The sequence below is a fragment of the Mobula birostris genome, chromosome 16, assembly GCF_030028105.1.
Source record: "Mobula birostris isolate sMobBir1 chromosome 16, sMobBir1.hap1, whole genome shotgun sequence".
NCBI lineage: Eukaryota > Metazoa > Chordata > Chondrichthyes > Myliobatiformes > Myliobatidae > Mobula > Mobula birostris.
In genome coordinates, this window is record NC_092385.1 from 25,948,915 (window position 1) to 25,970,233 (window position 21,319).

The following is a 21,319-nucleotide window of genomic DNA, read 5'->3' on the forward strand; positions in this document are numbered from 1 at the left end:
GCCGCCTGGCCTGCTGCGTTCACCAGCAACTTTTATGTGTGTTGCCCTGATCATTAAGGATAGCACCGAGACTACAACAGGAGTTTAAGGAGATTTGGTATGTCACCAAAGACACAAATTTCTATAGATGTACAGTGGATTAGATTTTGACTGGTTATATCACTGCCGGGTATGGAGCCTCCAATACACGGAGTCACAAAAAGTTGAGGTAGGTTACAGACTCAGCCAGCTTCATCGCAGGCACAAGCCTCCCCACCAGAGGGCATCAAGAAGTGGAGACTCAAGAAGGTGGCATCCATCACTAGTGACTCTCAGCATCCAGAGCCTGCTCTCTCTCTTCATCAATAACATTAGGCAGGAGGTACAGGAGCCTGAAGACCCACACTTGTTGATTTAAGGAATAGCTTCTTCCCTTCCGGCATCAGATTTTGAATGGTCTATATCAGCTTGTTCTTAAAAAAAAAGCAGTATTTACTTATTTTTGTAATTCATCAATTTTTATATCTTTGCACTGTACTGCTGCCAGAAACAACAAATTTCATGTCCTATGTTGGTAATAATATATCTGATTCTGACTGGAATCACATTATAATTGGCAGGAGTGCATCACCTCCCCAAGTACCTACTTCTTTCCCTTGCCTGCACCTCTTACCCCACAGACACTCTCCAGGTCCCATGTCACCCTCAGCCATCTCTGAACTGCAGGTCATCCTCGATCCTTTGGACAGCCTCAGACTAGAGAAGATTTGCAGCCACAATTATTGAGAAAGTGAAGGATATGATGAAATAAAGGCACCAATGATTTTACGACTCTTTAGAAACTTTAAAAAACATTTTTCAGTTCATTATTTGAAAGTAAACAAGAAGAACAATATAGTATATCATTGTATTTTGATGTAAGAATTCAAAGAATTGGAAGATGTAGCTTTGACCATGGAATACAAGGGGTGATTGATAAGTTTGTGGCTTAAGGTAGAAGGAGTCAATTTTAGAAAACCTAGCACATTTATGTTTCAACACAGCCCCTCTTTAAGTGAGTTATACAGCTCTCGTCACATACACTTGCAGTTCAACTCTTTGAGTGATTGTACAGAAAGTTTGAAGTTAATAACTCATCTCTTTCTACCTTAGGCCACAAACTTATCAATCACCCTTGGAATGTTATTCTCTGAGCATCCATGGCCATTTCCGTTTTGTGATCCTAATTGGATAGGAATGCCCAAAGAATCTCTTTGCTTCCTAATGTAACAATGACACAAACTTTCAGTCGGTGGCAAGGATTAAAGCCTCAACATATAAACAGTTGTAATCATACAAGCACTATCTCATTAATGCATTGAATATGAAGACAACATAGCATAGATATCAATGTTGATTGGGATAGTGGAATAGGATTGAAGTGAGAGTTTCTTACCCAGACCATTGCGATTAGAACTAGACAAAAGCAATGATACAATAGGATTGACTTCTGTTTAAAGTAATTACCAATAGCAACAAAATGCACAAACAATGAGGAATAAAAATATTGATAAAAGATGCAAAATGTTAATTGCACATTTATACACCCAGCAGCCACTTACTAAGGTACACTTGCTCATTATTATACAGTAAATAACTAATCATCCAATCATGTTGCAGCAACTCAATGCATAAAAGCATCCAGATATGGTCAAGAGGTTCATTTATTGTACAGACCAAACATCAGAATGGGGAGGTAATCTGATCTCAACTACTGTGATCATGGTGCCAGACGGGGTGGGTTAGTATCTCAGAAACTGCTGAGATCCTGGGATTTTCATGCACAACAACCTTTAGAGTTTATAGAAAATGGTGTGAAAAAATAAAAACATCCAACGAGTGGAAGTTCTGTGGACAAAAATGCCTTGTTAATGAGAGGTCAGAGGAGAATGGCCAGGGAGCTCAAGCTGAGAGGAAGGGGACAGTAACTCAGATAACCACTTGTTACAACAGCGGTATGCAGGAGAGCATCTCTGTATGCACAACACATTGAAACTTGAAGTAACACACATCAAAGTTGCTGGTGAACGCAGCAGGCCAGGCAGCATCTCTAGGAAGAGGTACAGTCGACGTTTCGGGCCGAGACCCTTCATCAGTAGATGGGCTGTAATAGCGAAAGACCACAAACAGATACTCAGTGGTCACTTTATTAGGTATATGAGGTTCCTGATAATATTGTCACTGAGTGTATAACTGAGGGGTGCAGTATTGCTTTGCACTGTCAATGGAAAAACTAATTTAAATTGTTCCTTATTGTGTTAGGAAAGGCAGATTCCCATAACTGCAGCAAGAGTGCCCTGAAAACTGAGGACTTCCATCAATAATTTGAGTTTAATCATCAAAGTAGACGTAAATTATTACAATGCAGATAGTTAGCTGTCAACATTAACTATGATTATCATTGCTTATCAGTTTAATCTTTGCTTAGCTCCCATACTTTCGGTCAGTTTTCATCCAATGTACATAAAACATTGAATGGAGAAGAAACTAGTTCAATTTCCTCCTCTGGTCAAAGCATGGAAATTAAATGCAAGAGCCTTTTGTAACTGTATCCGAGGCTAACAAACTCAGAACGAACCAAGCAAAATGTGCGGAAAGTTTCTGGTCACCGTGCAAACCATTTCATAGCTGATGTCTGAGTAATTCAAAAGTTTTTCTTAATCTGAAAATTTATTTTATTTGGCAGGATTTTTCTTCTGCTTTCTTACCATTGCAGCCAATGATTGTTCTTGATGTGATTTGTGACTCATTAAGCTATTGAATGGGGAAACCAAACAGCAGCTATGCCAGCCACAGTCATGTGGTGTTCACTAATTATCGGCCCAATTTTTAAATTGCAGTTGAGCACTTAACTCCTCATAATCAATGCAGTGTTAACGACACCTCCTGAGAAGCTACAGGTAGTTGTGACAGAGGTGGAAGGGGGCAGAAACAAAGACACCATACAGATCTGCCTTTTAGAGACAGGAGTAGATGAAAACAAAATCAGAGCTTTGCAGAAAGTATGAAAATAAAATATATTAACATGCTCAGGAAAAACAGGGCTGTGAGGGCATCTCCCTCCCTTTACACTATCTGTGCAGTGAGGGGGTTCTGAATCTTTTTCATTTGGCAATCCTTGTTAATGCACTGTCCATATCAAGAAAAAAACACTTTTGACAGGTTTCCATAGCAGCATCTGATACTAACATTTAACTGGTGATACCAGCATACCAGACATTCCACTATGTTTCCAAAGCACAGTGACCTGTACGTTCTCCAAGGCTAGTTTTTCCTGATGGCTTGTGCTTTGTTACAGAACCTGTCTGTTCCCCCCACCTACAGAAAGTTCTAATGCATCCTGCTGGTTTGAAATTCAGCAACAGTTTACAAACCCCGGTGTAGCACGCAGTTGATTTGAAGCCCAAAATCTCATTAACACCCCCATGAACAAAATATCGGGCCTGGTCCTTACCTGAGCTGCTCCAGTCAAGCACATCACAATAGCCAGTCACCAAGCATCTCTGTAATCAAGGAAAGACCCTTTATTTTAGTTCCCCCTGGTGTCAATCTCCACTAATGAGATACCCAGTTGGAGATGGAGCTTCCCTTTTCCCCATCTCTGTTCACCTTTTCTTATGTCTGCTGATTCAGTCCCACCACTGAATTGACTGTTTGTGCTAAAAGCACAACTGTAGTGGGAGATTGTCCATGTAATGCTTGTAATGACCCCAATAGCCTGGAATATGTGACACCCGTATGCTCAGTCCTCAGCATGTGCGTTTGTAATAAAACTGCACCCCAGCACGAATTTGGTATAAGCTCCACCTGAACCACATTCCTTTTAATTTTGTCCCAAATGATATTATGGAAATACAAAGATTTTCCTTCTTAGACCATAAGGCAAAGGAGCGGAAGTCGGTCATTTGGCCCATCGAGTCTGCTCCGCTATTTTATCATGAGCTGATCCATTCTCCCATTTAGTCCCACTCCCCCGCCTTCTCACTATAACCTTTGATGCCCTGGCTACTCAGATACCTATCAATCTCTGCCTTAAATACACCCAATGACTTGACCTCCACTGCTGCCCGTGGCAGCAAATTCTATAGATTCACCACCCTCTGACTAAAAAAATTTCTTCGCATCTCTGTTCTGAATGGGCACCCTTCAATCCTTAAGTCATGCCCTCTCGTACTAGACTCCCCCACCATGGGAAACAATTTTGCCACATCCACTCTGTCCATGCCTTTCCATATTCGAAATGTTTCTATGAGGTCCCCCTCATTCTTCTAAACTCCAAGGAATACAGTCCAAGAGTGGACAAATGTTCCTCATATGTTAACCCTCTCATTCCCGGAATCATTCTAGTGCATCTTCTCTGAACCCTCTCCAACGTCAGCACATCCTTTCTTAAATAAGGAGCCCCAAACTGCCCACAGGTCTCCAAGTGAGGTCTCACCAGCACCTTATAGAGCCTCAACATCACATCCCTGCTCCTATACTCTATTCCTCTAGAAATGAATGCCAACATTGCATTCGTCTTCTTCACCACCGACTCAACCTGGAGGTTAACCTTAAGGGTATCCTGCACGAGGATTCCCAACTCCTGTTGCATCTCAGAACTTTGAATTCTCTCCCCACTTAAATAATAGTCTGCCCATTTATTTTTGCTGCCAAAGTGCATAACCATACACTTTCCAACATTGTATTTCATTTGCCACTTCTTTGCCCATTCTACCAATCTATCCATGTCTCTCTGCAGACTCCCTGTTTCCTCAGCACTACCGGCCCCTCCACCTATCTTTGTATCATCAGCAAACTTAGCCACAAAGCCATCTATTCCATAATCCAAATTGTTGATGTACAGTGTAAAAAGAAGCGGCCCCAACACAGACCCCTGTGGAACACCACTGGTAACTGGCAGCCAACCAGAATAGGATCCCTTTATTCCCACTCTCTGTTTCCTGCCAATCAGCCAATGCTCTATCCATGTATGTAACTTTCCCGTAATTCCATGGGCTCTTATCTTGTTAAGCAGCCTCACGTGTGGCACTTTGTTAAAGGCCTTCTGAAAATCCAAATATACAACATCCACTGCATCTCCCTTGTCTAGCTGACTTGTAATTTCCTCAAAAAATTGCAATAGGTTTGTCAGGTAGGATTTTCCTTTAAGGAAACCATGCTGAGTTCTGCCTATCTTGTCATATGCCTCCAGGTACTCCGTAACCTCATCCTTGACAATCGACTCCAACAACTTCTCAACCACCGATGTCAAGCTAACAGGTCTATAATTTCTTTTTTGCTTCCTTGTCCCCTTCTTAAATAGCGGAGTGACATTTGCAATCTTCTAGTCCTCCAGAACCATGCCAGAATCTATTAACTTTTGAAAGGTCATTGCTAATGCCTCCGCAATCTCCACAGCTAATTCCTTCAGAACACAACGGTGCATTCCATCTGTTCCGGGAGATTTATCTACCCTTAGACTATTCAGCTTCCTGAGTACTTTCTTCGTCGTAATTGTGACTGCACACACTTCTCTTCCCTGCCACCCTTGAGCTTCCGGTATACTGCTGATGTCTTCCTCAGTGAACACTGATGCAAAATACCCGTTCAGTTCCTCTGCCATCTCCTTATCTCCCATTACAATTTCTCCTGTATCATTTTCTATCGGTCCTATATCTACTCTCACTTGTCTTTTACTCTTTATATACTTGAAAAAGCTTTTAGTATCCTCTTTGATATTATTTGCTAGCTATAATTCACTTTTTCCCTCTTAATAACCTTCTTGGTTTCCTTTTGTAAGCTTTTAAAAACTTCCCAATCCTCTGTCTTCCCACTAATTTAACTTCGGCTTTGACTTTTCTTGTCAGCCATGGTTGTATCCTTTTTCCATTCGAAAGTTCCTTCTTTTTTGGAATATATCTGTCTTGCACCTTCCTCACTTCTCACATAAACTCCAGCTGCTCTGTCGTCCTTCCCGCTAGTGTCCCTTTCCAGTCAACTTTGGCCAGTTCCTCTCTCATGCCACTGTAATTTCTTTTACTCCACTGAAATACCGACACATCGGATTTTGGCTCCTCTTTCTCAAATTTCACAGTGGACTCAATCATGTTATGATCACTGTCTCCTAAGGGTTCCTTCACCTCAATCTCTCTAATCACCTCTAGTTCATTACACAATACCCAATCCAGTACTGTCAATCCCCTAGTGGGCTCAACAACAAGCTGTTCTAAAAAGCCATCTCACAGACATTCTACAAATTCCCTCTCTTGAGATCCAGTGCCAACCTGATTCTTGACACGGGTAGTGCATCAGCAAGCCTTTCCAACTACTGTACATTTTGTGTCCCATAGACTTCACTAACGGGGGCTGCTGCAATTCTGCCCTGTCTCGGTTAATCAGAGGAACAAACACCAAAAGATAAAAGGAATAGGGTCATCTGCATTTAAGAAACACACTGCCAGCAAAAGAAACATCCAAACTTATTTCAAAAATAGGAGGAAACAACCCTTGGGAACTCAACTTAAAAAAAACTTAGCGTGTTCAATCTATAGATTACTTTATAATCTATAAATTACTTAGCCCCTGCATTCCTCTGATACCTCATGCTCCCCTAACCCCGCCCTCCCTGAACATCCCAACCCCCCTCTCCCTCCTGAGACCTCCCACTCTTCACCCTCCTCTGACCCCAGCCCCAACCCTTGCTGTGTCTTCACCATCCCCTCTAACCTTCCCCTCTCTGAGGCAGAATGTTCTGTCCTTAGCAAGGGCCTCAATTTTGTCCCCCTCCGTCCACACCTCAGTGAGTTCCGTGCCCGCCATGACGCTGAACTCTTCTTCCGTCGCCTACATCTCCGAGCCTGCTTCTTTGGCAAGGATTCCCCTCCCCCTACTGATGACCCCTTCTCCTGTCTTCAACCCTCCTCCTCCTCCTGGACACCCCGCCCGGGCTTTCTACCTGCACTCGATCTCTTCATCTCCAACTGTCGCCAAGATATCAACCGTCTCAGCTTCACCACTCCCCTCTCCTGTTCCAGCCTCGCTCCCTCTAAACGCACTGCCCTCCACTCTCTCCGCACTAATCTCAACCTCACTATCAAACCACTGAGGCCAAAAGGCAGCTCTCTGACACCTCCTCTTACTTACCCCTGGAACAGGACCCCACCAAAAAACATCAAACCACTCTCTCCCGCACCATCACCGCCCTTATCAACCGGAGACCTTCCATCCTCAGCCACTAAACTCATTATTCCCACACCCCGCACTGCTTGGTTTTACCTCCTCCCCAAGATACACAAGCCTGGCTGTCCCAGTAGACCCATAGTTTCTGCCTGCTCCTGTCCCACCGAACTTGTATCCGCCTACCTGGACTCCATTTTGTCACCCATAGTTCAGTCCCTCCCTACCTACATCCGGGACACATCCCATGCCCTCCACCTCTTCAATAACTTCCAGTTCCCCGGTCCCGACGGCTTCATTTTCACTATGGATGTCCAATCCTTATACACCTCTATTCTCCATCAAGAAGGCCTCAAAGCCCTCTGCCACTTTCTGGATAATACACCTCACCAGTTCCCCACCACCACTACCCTCCTCCGGTTGGCGGAACTGGTTCTCACACTTAATAACTTCTCTTTTGGCTGTTCCCACTTTCTTCAGACTAAGGGTGTAGCTATGGGAACTCGCATGGGTCCCAGCTATGCCTGCCTCTTCGTTGGTTATGTGGAACAGTCTGTGCTCCATACCTATTCTGGTACTGCTCCCCAACTTTTCCTTCGGTACATTGACGACTACATTGGTGCTGCTTCCTGCACCCATGCTGAGCTCGTCAATTTCACCGACTTTACTTCAAACTTCCACCCAGCCCTCAACTTCCCTTGGTCTATCTCTGACACTTCTCTCCCCTTTCTCGATCTCTCGGTCTCCATCTCTGGAGACAGACTGCCCACGGACATCTTCTACAAGCCCACTGACTCTCATAACTACCTCGACTATATCTCTTCCCACCCCGCCACATGCAAAAATGCCATTCCCTATTCCCAGTTCCTCCGTCTCTGCCGCATCTGCTTCCAGGATGAGGCTTTCCGTTCCAGGACATCTCAAATGTCCTCTTTCTTTAAGGATCGTGGTTTCCCTTCTGCTGTCATCAATGATGCCCTCACCCGCATCTCCTCCATTTCCCGCACTTCAGCCCTCACCCCATCCTCCCACCACCACAACAGGGACAGAGTTCCCCTTGTCCTCACCTACCACCCCACCAGCCTCCGGATCCAGCACATTATCCTCCGCAACTTCTGCCACCTTCAACAGGACCCTGCCGCTAAGCACATCTTTCCCTCTCCACCCCTCTCCGCTTTCCACAGGGATCGGTCCCTCTGTGACTCCCTTATCCACATGTCCCTCCCCATGGATCTCCCACCCGGCACTTATCCCTGTAAGCGTAAGTGCTACACCTGTCCCTACACCTCCTCTCTTGCCGCCATTCAGGGCCCCAAAGAGTCCTTCCAGGTGAGGCAACACTTCACTTGTGAGTCTGTTGAGGTCATCTATTGCATCCGGTACTCCCGGTGCGGCCTCCTGTACATCGGTGAAACCCGACACAGATTGGGGGACTGCTTCGTCGAGCACCTCCGCTCCGTCCGCCACAACAGACAGGATCTCCCAGTAGCCACCCACTTTAACTCTGCTTCACATTCCCATTCAGATATGTCCATACATGGTCTCCTCCTCTGCCATGATGAGGCTAAACTCAGGTTGGAGGAGCAACACCTCATATACCCTCTAGATAGTCTCCAGCCCCTTGGTATGAACATAGAATTCTCCAACTTCCAGTAATTCCCTCCCCCTCCCTTCCCCTATCCCTATTTCACTCTGCCCCCTCCCCCAGCTGCCTATCTCCTCCCTCATGGTTCCGCCTCCTTCTACTACCCATTGTGTTTTCCCGTATTCTTTCTTCACCTTTCCTGCCTATCACCTCCCTGCCTCCCCTCCCCTTTATCTTTCCCCTTACTGGTTTTTCACCTGGAACCTACTAGCCTTCTCCTTCCCACCCTCCCCCCACCTTCTTTATAGGGCCGCTGTCCCTTCCCTCTTCAGTCCTGACGAAGGGTTCCAGCCCGAAACGTCGACTCATCATTTCCACGGATGCTGCCCGACCTGCTGAGTTCCTCCAGCGTGTTGTGAGTGTTGCTTTGACCCCAGCATCTGCAGATTATTTTATGTTTATAAATTACTTTGACTCTGGTTTCTCATTAATGTTTAAGAAATGGACATTCTTATCTTCACTTGCCTTTGAAGTGAACGACCACTTGTGGTTTGTAAGAGGATATGTAGTCTCTATGCAACCAGCCCATAGATTACAATCCTGAGCACTAAGTACTAAAATGGAAGTTATTTATTTTGGATCTTAATGGGTTTGGCTCACGATGAACTAGTGCCTTAAGTCAGACGAGATTTGATAGCAACTCAGACATACAGTATAAGCATACTGCTATTACACTTGTCTCATAAAAATGTACATCTCTGGAGATGGATGGCAGGTTTTTTTCTTATCTCCCAGGATTTTAACAACAACATAGTCTAGACATTACTGCAGTGATGAACTCCACATGGATCACCTCATTTTATAAACACCAACATCTCTAGCTTTTGTTTCAATACACAAATCAGGCTTTGTGTTATTATCCAGCAAGTTCAGTGGTCTGAACAAAATGGAAACAAATTTGAATATCCAGCGAATTGAAAATAAATACAAAGAAATATCCTGATTTATACTGCATGATTTAAAAAAAAGAGACTAATGATTTGAGAACTGTAGAAACTTGCATGGGATATTGAGTCGATTCAGCAGGTTCCCTCATTCAATGTAGTTATGGCTGATCTTCTATTTTGATACCACATTCCTACTCTCCACCCACATTTCCTGGGGCATTTTGTATCAAGAAATCTACCATTTAAAAATACATCTTCCAAAAGATCTTTACTCAAGGTACTCAGCCTTCACTACTTTCCATCAGAATCAGGTTTAATATCTCCGGCGTATATCGTGAAATGTGTTGTTTTTGTGGCAGCAGTACAAGGTAGTGAGATAGTGTTCATGGGTTCAATGTCCATTCAGAAATTGGATACAGAGGGGAAGAAGCTGTTCCAGAGTCATTGAGTGCGTCTCTTCAGGCTTCTGTACCTCCTTCCTGATGGTCGCAATGATAACAGGGCAAGTCCTGGGTGGTGGGGGTCCTTAACGATGGATGCGGTATCGCTCCTTGAAGATGTCCTGGATACTTCGGAGGCTATTGCCCATGATGGAGCTGTTTTTAGTGAACCTCTGCCATTACAAAGCCAGTCACGTGGATGGAAGGCAGCTGTGATGTGGTGGTGTGGAGAAAAGGGAAACTAGCAAAGGGCAAATGTTTATCCTAATATAATCTGTCACAATCAGTTCCCAGCTCCAGATTCCAGGGTCTGGGATCTGATCAAGCAGGCCTTGTCATTATCTCTTGTTCTCGGAATGAGGGTTCACATCGCATCTTTACAGGCTGCATCCAACTGAGAAGTTGGTGTACTGACCATCATACATGTTCAGACACTTCTATGCGTTAGACACCACTTCCACACAAAGCTCAGAAGCACGTCAGCAGGCTTCAATATCAATACATCAAGAATGATTTCCTAATGAAGTTGTATTGCAGACTACATACAAGCACTATCCACATGAAATTTGCAGGCAGTAATGCCCTGGCTATACACTAATCATGACCATTGTAGATGCCAGATAAGGTGTGTGGGTTAACTTGAAGTTTACTCTCTTTGGTATTTGCCATTTCTCCTGAAGAAGTGTTTTGAAATCATCCACTGAAGCATGAGATTTAGAGGCTTAGTGAAAATTGGACCCAGCATTGGAATGAACTATTGCTTTTGGAGAATCCTACTACCAAGGATCTGAAATTTTGGAGCTTAGAGTAGCGCACAAGTTAATTTAACTTTCTCAGAATTACTGTGCCTTTGCAGTGGGTAAAGCACGGCTGTAGAATTGGCAATAGTCCTTTTCTGTACATGATCTCCCATATCTGATTGCATAGTGTCCCTTATAACATTGCTAAGGGAAAGCAAATTTCATGTAAAATTAATAATGGCCATTTGTTGTCCAAGAGAATGCAATGCCTTAAAAGGAGCAGACAGTGACATCACTCCCAATTGGCTCTGAACCCTGCACCCTATGACATTCAGGAGGAGCAGTGTGGAGACTGCAGCTGAGGATAAAGTAGGAACTTGACTCCCCCTTGTCAGTACCAGTCTCCTCCCAATGCTAGACCCTGGGACCAAGGTCCACACTGTGTAGTCTCTCACTGGCATTGGCTGTTACAGGTAGGACGGACTGAAAGGTCCTTTGAATTACCAACCCTTGCTCTGCTCATCCTCCCAAGTTTTATTTTTCCTGCATTCAGGCATACATCTCAGGATGTCAGGGAAGTCAGATGCTGAACAGTAGATTGGTTTTGAGGGCGTCGGGACAGGAATAGTGTTCAATTTCCTTTTTTCAATGTAAGGAAATGCTTGTCCTCAGAGATGAACACAGGAACAAAAAATTTAGCTTTTATTATTCTTCCTGACTGGCCTTGAGTGTTAAAATTTAATAGCTGACGGTCATAAATGGATAACCATTGGGGCCTATATAAGGTTTGTTTTTTTTCCCTCACCCAACTAATACGATTCCATACAATGACAAGCAAGAGATTGTTCAGCCATTGGAACGTTGCTGCTCTGAGATCTCCTTTAATACAGAGGGGCTTGCAGTGACCCTGACCATAAATACTGGGACACGTTATCAACTCTCCTCTTGCCGTGATGTCTCCATTACTAATACCCGCTTTGGTTTGTAAAAAAAAAACAGAACGAAAATGAATCAGTTTATACATCTTGAGGGATTTAGAAATTACAGGAACAGGAGTGGTTGATTCAACCGTTTGAACCTGTTCCAACTGATCAGGGATTTAACTGATTTTTATCCTAGTTCCACCTACCCGCCTTGGCTCCATGTTCTTTTGTGTCCTTATCCAGCAAAAAAAAGTGAGGACAGATTTAAACATCTCAAGAATGGAACTTTTTTCTGTGCAGTCAGAAATTCTGCACAGATCTGCTGGCATCTTAGTTTAAATATAAGGATATTTTGGACTCTCAGTTGGAGGTAGATACCCTAAGCAATTTGGACATGCTTTGCTGACCGTTGTCTGGCTCCCCTCAACCTTTTGTGGAGTTGGATCGTGTGGAGATTCCTTTGTAGGGATGTTCGCCAAGTCTGGAGGTTAGGTGGCAAACATTTCGTCACCATTCGAGGTAACATCGTCAGTACGCAGTTCCCTAGTGTTCATGTTGGTGAATCTCTGCTCAGATCCTCTTTCAGCCTGGACTTGATACGGGATACACAAGCCCATTGATCTCCATCAGTATTGGAGGAAAAGAATTAAAATGGTCATTTATTACTGTTTATAGTTTAATTTTTTGTGTTTTACTTATGTTAAAATTTATTAACAAATATTTTAAGTGTTCCTAAATTTTACAGGGACTTGGGTGGGGCTTTGCCAGCTGGTAAAGCGTCCAGATGTTTTGTAGGGTGAGCCCTGCTGGCCCATCAATTCATTCATTCATTGTATCACTTGAAGCCCTGTCACTGCCCAAGACCCTATCCTATGATTTCACCACCTTCAGGAGGAAAATAATTGGCTTCCCAGATTCAGTCAATGGTGAAAACGCGGAAGCAGGTTCTATAGTTGGTGAGGTATGCCAGTAAAGTCTGGTTCAATAGTGCAGTTGCCATCTGTGAAAGGGAGTAAATATTTCCACCATTTCTTGTGTAAAAAAAAAACATATCTTAAGTTCTGTAGAGTAGCAGACCTACTGTACATGAATGTTTTCACTGGGAATATTTTAAGTAAAGTTTGTTAGCTGATGCGGTAGATCAGGCTCCAACAGATCAAAAATGTCTAAAAGGAAATTGAACTCAGACAAGGAAGACAGCATCAATGATTTAGGATGCTCCACTGATTCACACACTTAAAAAGTAGCAGGTGGGTATAAAAAGATACTAATGTTATACAAAGCCATAGTTCAACCACATCGGCACTAGAACTGCAGCTAGTGTCATGTCTCTTATCCTAAATTCCCAGACTGAATTTAGCTTTTCTTCTTTATAACGTCTGTGCTGAGAATCCCAATTCATATGAATGCGTCTTCTGGCCCAGTGCCAGGTGTGGCTGGTTGCAGAGGTCTGTTCAGGCTCCACACGACTCCACTGATGGATTGAATGAGAGTTGTACCAGAATCTGTAGCTCAACTAATCTTGGACTTGCAGCAAGACTGTAAATCCACAAAGAACTCACTTTGCATGTGGCTGAATGCCAGCTCAATTGAGCCTAATATATCTTTTCTAGGCTGCAGTTCCAATATCTCACTTCGGTATTTTTAATCTTTGCTATTATTTGCATTGTACAGAATGGAAATACATATCATAATGCAGGAATAAGAGAGCAAATCTAAGAAAAATTTAAAATTCAACCAATAAATTCTTTGTCCCATACGTGCATATGATAACGTTGGACTGACCACTTAAGTATGTATGATTTAAAACAGAGTGCAGTTACAAGATAATGTGAAGCTTAGTGTCCTCACCGCTTCTGGTTCATAAGCAGCTCTCTGTGCAGCTCTTGGTGACTTCTGGAGGCTTTGACTGGATTCAAGAGCTTCTTGGGCCTGATGAGGTCAGGGTTGTTATCAAAATAATCAGGCTCTGCCATGAGACATCTGATCTCGGAGGGATCACTGTGCCTTTCAGAGTACATGGAGGCTGGAGAGGAGAAGGTTATTGTCATATTGTCAGTTCAAACTTCCAAACATCATGCATAAAATTAATATTTACCAGACATGGTTTGCTGTGCAAACAAATGATAATTCCAGTCCTCCTTTCCAGCACAATAGTTTGCAGAAAAATTAAGCCACGTTTACTTACAATCGGAAGGCGCTGGTGAAATAATGCCAATTAGAAACATAAGGTGCAAAGGCTCTGTGCTTCTATAGAAGTGGTAGTTTGCGCCAATACATCCTCCCATTGTGGATAGACAGATTGCATTCTGTCATTTATCTCAAGGCAAAGATGAAGTCTGGTGGCTAGTTTTTCTAGCCACCAGACTAACGTAGCCTATTGAGGAATAACGTTCTACATCGGGGTTCCCAGCTGGGAATCCACGGACCCCCGGTTAATGGTAGCGGTCTATGGCTTTAAAAAGGTTAGGAGCCCCTGCTCTGCACATTCTCAGAAAGGTACCTTGGCGATACATTTATGCTAATAATCAGAAAGACCAAAAGGCTATATGAAATCTGGAGACGATGCAAAAAAATTTTTAAAAAACATATATATAGTTCTGCATTGGTGCAACATCTGGACTTGTATGACCTTTACTGTTTTTTGTTGCCTAGAAACGTCTGTACATTCCAAATGAATTCCTTTGCACTTTGTTTCATTGTGTGTACACTTGTATCAAATATTTTAATGCCCAGTAGACAACTAAGGAGTGATTCAACAGCAGATGTTAGGAAACGTCTAATGAAAAATCTATCAATTCTGACAGCTCACATTTTTGCTCAATTGTGCAGGGATTTTCTTTAATTACAAATCAACATCATATAGATTTCATTTTTTTTTTAACTTGAGGTTTTGTGACTGAGCTGTTGTAGTCAGATCCACAGATTTTTTTAATCCCGGGCTTTTTTTAATCCCAGTGATCTCTTTGAGTCCTGACTGCCATTCACTCTGGCCCTACTCTTCCAAGACAGTCCGCCTCAGGGACAGGAATTAAAAGCTGTCATATACAGTACTGTATACAGCATGAGTCTACTTTCACTCTTTCATAGCTTGATTCTGCTGGGTCAAGTGGGTGATTAAAAAAATCAGGACTATATTTTTCACTGGGATATCAAAATACATTTCTTGTACATAATTACTGTAAACTGTTGAATAATTATTCAAGTTCCAACTTTGTCAATCACTCCATTGGATCGAGAGTGAGCTTGTCTCTTCAGTAAACCGTGCACTAAATCCAGATTTATGGTGGATTTAGTATTGTGGTTGTGTAATACTAAAAGCACTTGATTTGGGTGTCAGAAGTGAAAAAAAAGAATGACAACTTCTTTTTTGATTAATATGCAATTAGAGTCACACAACACAGAAACAGGCCATTTGCTCAACTCATCCATGCCGCAAAATTTCTTTCTGAGCTAGTGCCATTTGTCTGCATTTGGCCCTCATCCTTCCAAACCTTTCCAATCTCACTCAAAGCCAAATGTCTTTTATGTACAGTAATTGTACCCACCTCAACCACTTCCTCTGGCAGCTCAATGCACACATCCACCAATTCTGTGTGAAAAACTTGCCCAACAAGACCCTTTAAATCAGAGTTCTCCAACTTTTTTAAAGCCATGGACCCCTACCATTAACCAAGCAGTTCATGGACCCCAGTTTGGGAACCCCTGCTTTAAAGCTTTCTCCTCTCATATTAAACCTATGCCTTCTAGTTTTAAATTCTCCTTACCCTGGGAAAAATACTGCAACAATCATCTATGTCAGGATGCTGTACATCGACTATAGCTCAGCAATCAACACCATCATTCCCATAATCCTGATTGCACAGTTACAGAACCTGGGCCTCTGTACCTCCCTCTGTAATTGGATCCTCATCTTCCTAACCGGAAGACCACAATCTGTGTGGATTGGTGAATCTCCTCACTGACAATCAACACTGGCACACCTCAGGGGTGTATGCTTAGTCCACTGCCCTACTCTCTAAATACTCATGACTGTGTGGCTAGGCATAGCTCAAAAACCATCTATAAATTTGCCAATGATACAACCATTGTTGGTAGAATCTCAGGTGGTGACAAGAGAGCGTACAGGAGTGAGATATTCCAGTTAGTGGAGTGGTGTCACAGCAACAACCTGGCACTCAACGTCAGTAAGATGAAAGAGCTAATTGTGGACTTCAGGAAGGGTAAGATGAAGGAACACATACCAATCCTCATGGAGGGATCAGAAGTGGAGAGAGTGAGCAGTCTCAAGTTCCTGCGTGTGCGCAGCCCTCTGGTGAGAAATGATATTGTATCTGTTAAATAGGGGCCGTGGACAATTCTGATGTGATGGAGAATGGACGTGAAAGCACAGAGGAACATCTGGAGAAATTTCTGAAACGCCCGTTCGCTGCTGTCGTTACTGTGTGGTCGGGAATCTTTCGGCGGGTAGGCCTCAAAATCCCTGGCCTTGTCTGCTTTTGGTGACTGAGAAGGAGGTTGAATCATTCAGACAGAGATGGCGCTCAGTACTTGGTGTTGGAGAGCTGATCAGAGCTCGAGGTTTTCGGATGACTCAGAGTCGGATTGTGGTCAGCGTGGCAGGGAGAGTTTTTCTTCCTTCTCCCATCTGCGTGAGATGTGGGACATTTGAGAAACTTTGAACTTTACTGTGCTCATGGACTTCTTCATCAAGTTATGGTATTGTTACACTGTTTGTAACTATATGTTATAATTATGTGGTTTTGTCAGTTTTTTCAGTCTTGGTTTGCCCTGTGTTTTGTGATATCACACCAGAGGATAAAGGATATATTGTATCATTTCTAAATGCATGTATTTCTAAATGACAATAAAAGAGGACTACGTGTCTTCATAATCATCATTATCTCTGGGCATCTAACCTGGTCCCAACATATCGATGCAGTTATAAAGAAGTCAAGACAGTAGCTATACTTTATTAGTAGTTTGAAGAGATTTGGTACGTCAACAAATACACTCAAAAACTTTTATAGATGGAGTGGAGAGCATTCTGACAGGCTGCATCACTGTCTGGTATTGGGGGTGGTGGCTACTGCACAGGACCGAAAGAAGCTGCAGAGGGTTGTAAATTTAGTCTGCTCCATCCTGGGTACTAGCCTACAAACTACCCAGAACATCTTCAGGGAGTGGTGTCTCAGAAAGCCAGAATCCATTATTAAGGACCTCCAGCACCCAGGGATGCCCTTTTCTCACTGTTACAATCAGGTAGGAGGTACAGAAGCCTGAAGGCACACACTCAGTGATTCAGGAACAGCCTCTTCCCCTCTGCCATCCGATTCCTAAATGGACATTGAACCCTTAGACACTACCTCACTTTTCAAAAAAAAATATAGTATTTCTGTTTTTTGCATGATTTTTAACCTATTCAATATAAGTATACTGAATAAGATTTACTTATTTGTTATCATTTTTTACTCTTCTATATTATGTATGGCATTGAACTGCTGCTGCTTAGTCAAAAAATTTCACATCACATGCCGGTGATAATAAACCTGATTCTGACAAGCTACTTTATCTCTGCCCTTCATTATTGTTAAAACTTCTATAAAGGACACTCCTCAGCTTCCTCTGCTCCAGGGGAGAGTTTCTACCTGTCCAGTATTTCCTTCCAGTCCTACCAACATTCGTCTTGTAAATCTTTTCAGTATCCTTTTCCAGTTTAATTACATCTTTGCTATACAATGGCAATGTACACAATTCCAAGTACATTCTCACCAACACCTGTAACATAACATCTCATCTCTTGTATTCATTGTCCTGTCCGACAAAGACAAGTTTGCTATAAGTCTTCTTTATCACCTTAACTACCTGTCAGGACCCATGTATTTCTCTCCCACCCCACAACGTCCACAAATACACTTAGTCAGGCCCTGGGTATGGATCTTTATGTACGTCAACACTGCTGGTACCTGCTCTTTTGTAATAGTGACCTGTTTCAGGAAATCAAAGTTCCCTTTCTTCAAATTCCCTAGGTCCATGGCAAATGCAGACAAGATATATTCATTTAATACCTCTCCTGTTTTCTGTGATTCCACACATTGACAGCAATGCGGTAGGGAAATTCTAGGCAGTTTCTAGAGTAGGTTACATGGTCGGCACAACATTGTGGGCCGAAGGGCCTGTAATGTGCTGTAGATATCTATGCTCTAAATTTGTCATTCATTCGTTACGTGCCAAGTTATATGATGTGGGTGATCATGGTCTTTCCAGTACCATGATTGTTCTTGGCAAACTTTTCTACAAAAGTGATCAAAAATGATCATTGAAAATTGATCATTAAGAGGACCAATACTCCCTGGTTTTTCAATATCAAATTCTTAAGATAAAGAGGAAAAACACTCTGTATTATCTGCCAATGATATCTCATGTTCCCTTTTTGCCCTCTGGATTTCCTTTTTAAGTGAACTGTTACATCTCCTAAACCTCTCAAGGGATTTGCCTGATCCCAACTGCCTATACCTGAAGTGCCTCCCTTTTTCCTGACAACATCAATATCCCTCCTCGTCAACCAGGGATTAGTTTGGTCATCCATCTGCAGCCATAGTAAATCAATGAATCAGTGAATTACATTGAATACATTTGCCTGGTTTCTATTAGATGGAATAAACTTCCTTGCTATTGAATATTTACATGTTAAACTCATTGAGAGAAGCATCTTTAATTAAATTACACCTTGCCTGCTGAAGTGTCCCTTGGAGGTTTGAAAATCTGGCTCTTGAATTATTATTTTAAAGTAAGTTCTTCCAGTGGACATAATAAACAGAAACTATATCATCAATATTTAGTCAGCTATTAAACGTTTAAAACTTGTGTTATCCCAAAACGGCCCAGAGCTTGCAATGTATGTTGCTTGGAATTTCATAACATATTATTGCTGATCAGTCTCCTAAATGTGTGCCCTAAAGCTCACTTTGTGCTTTAACTCTTTTGTGAGTTGAATATGATCATCAATGGATGACATGATGTGCCAGGGCAAGTAGACAAAAAAGTAATTTGCTATTGTAAACAAGGGAAACTATATAACCACGGAAGAGAAAATTTAAAACCAAATGTTAATCTACTGCACAATTGCGATTCCAGGCTTGTACAAATGAACAATATTCTGACAAAGAGGACCCACAATTTCACTGGAGTATGGTGGAAGATGGTGATTGTCATCCTGTCTTCCATGTTTATCGTTTTGTTCAAAGAACACTGCAGAAATCAGTTCACAAAGGAAGTACTTAGAGTTTTAAGAGAAAAATCACATTTCTTCACAGGGTAGGGGGCAGGGAGAATGATAATTTTAACTCATACTTTTCTAACTGTCTTTAAAAAAACTCATAAAAGTCACACACTTGTATGTGCAGATAGAAAAAAATGGTTTGTTCCACTGTACAGAGCACCTCCTTTAATTAACTTCAATTTATCTGATTTTATTAAACATTTACTTCAAAATAGGTTCTAATTCTTCAATTAGAATATAAGGAGTTCTTCTTGAAGCTTGTTTGAATATTAGCAAGAGTTTATTTAAGGTACTCACTCAAAGACTGCAGTATTAAAGAGGCAACAACAAGAAATGTGAAACAAAAACAGAAAATGCTGCAGAAACACAGCATGTCAGAGAACATCTACGAAAAGAGAAAGATTTAAACTACCTCAATCACTACTGGGAATGAAAGGGAACAGGTTAGCTTTAAATCACAGAGATGTGGGAGTGATAGGCAGGACAAAGGAAATGTCTATAATTGCCCAGATTTGCCATTGTGATAAACCGTACAGGTTAAGTCAGTGGGGTCCTGGGGACAGTGAGAATGAGGCAATATCACAACTGGATGATCTATAGCAAAAATTTTAGCTCTGATATGAACAGGGAAAATGTACTAACTGGAGAACCTGAAGTTATAGGATCTGGAAAGCTCTCTCAGTCCCAGGAAAACCAGGTTATGACTTGGAAAAGTTAGTGAATTGCCTCCCCAAGGAGCCATTGACAGGAAGACCTCTACGTTTTGTCTCCTTGGAACCATGGTCTTGTCCTTTCACATACATTTCCTTAGTACTATCTCCCCTTGCCCCTCCTTCTCTGAAAATTAAAACTTACCCACTTCCTTTCCCTATTCTGACCTGAAATGTTAACTTTGATTCTCAGTCCACAGATACTGTTGAGATTTTCCGGAATTATCACCGAGACGTGCTCAATTATTTATTTTGTATGTTATGGAGAGGGCAAGTCGCACAAGCTCCTGGCAGGAAAAGGAAGCAGGTTTGTTTCGTGCTTGAATCTGGTCAGTGTGTTACCATGGTAATGTTAACTCATGCACCCTGACAGAGGAACGCTTGAACAAGGATGAGAAGTGAGGGCGACCCACTGAGGTTGGGTGGGAGTACAACCAGAGGTCATGGGTTAAGGGTGAAAGGTGAAATGTTTGAGAGGAACATGAAGGAAAACTCCTTCACTGAGAGTGTGGAATGAGCTGCCAGTGTAAGCAGTGCATGTGAATTTGATTTCAATATTTAAGAGAAGTTTAGTTAGGTACATGGATGGTAGGGGTATGGAAGGCACTGGTCCCGGTGTAGGTCAATGGGAGCAGGCAGTTTAAATGGCCTGGCATGGACTAGATGGGCCAAAGGACCCATTTTGGTGCCGTACTTTTCTGTGACTCTAGTGGATGAGAACTAAATCCTATTGTCTGAAAGAAACAGTTTCTCACCAGCACAGTGTGAACGAAGGGTGGGGGGTGGGGGCGTGGAAATGTTCTGGTAAGGGTCAATCTGAAAACTCTTGGTGAGGCCAGAAGTACTCCTATTGATTTTGCCACACAAAGCGACCTGAAAATTGAAGTTAGAGGGGCTGAACAGCTTCCAAGTTTCTGTACACTAAACTACATCTGGTGTGTAGTCATAGTGCTCCAATGCCCAGACCAACTCTTCGCCGCAGACCGGATTTAAATCAGAGTTTGGTTTGCATTTGTCAGTTAGGACTCCACCAGCTTTCCAAGGAATCAGTAACTGCACCAGAATTTTTAACAGCACACCTGATTAGTTTCTACTGGTATCTCCCTAGCTCCCTCTCACAATTAGCCTTTGGAGTCTGGTGATAAACACACGAGCTCTAACTTTTAAAAATTAAATGCGTGCTGCTTGCAGTCAAAGGTTATTTACTTTATGGTCAGGGGGCAACCAGTACTACCAATGTAAAGCCTAATTAATACTTTATTAACATTGACTTCTCTAACTTCCGCTAATGCCCCACCTCCCCCCCATACCCCATCCGTTATTTATTTATATACACACATTCTTTCTCTCTCTCTCCTTTTTCTCCCTCTGTCCCTCTCACTATACCCCTTGCCCATCCTCTGGGTTTTCCCCCCCTCCCCCTTTTCCTTCTCCCTGGGCCTCCTGTCCCATGATCCTCTCATATCCCTTTTGCCAATCACCTGCCCAGCTCTTGGCTCCATCCCTCCCCCTCCTG

The 21,319-nt window shown here is 42.6% G+C and overlaps 1 protein-coding gene across 4 annotated transcripts in view; it reads right to left on the reverse strand.

Annotated features, from left to right (window-relative positions):
* The window catches only part of LOC140211067 (protein FAM107B-like), a 154,974-nt gene that overhangs the window by 12,771 nt on the left and 120,884 nt on the right, over positions 1–21,319 (reverse strand). For all 4 annotated transcript variants that reach the window (XM_072280476.1, XM_072280479.1, XM_072280477.1 and 1 more), the window contains one exon: positions 13,663–13,837. In XM_072280476.1, the coding sequence (XP_072136577.1) occupies positions 13,663–13,837 (175 nt within the window). The remainder of the gene's footprint in view (positions 1–13,662; positions 13,838–21,319) is intronic.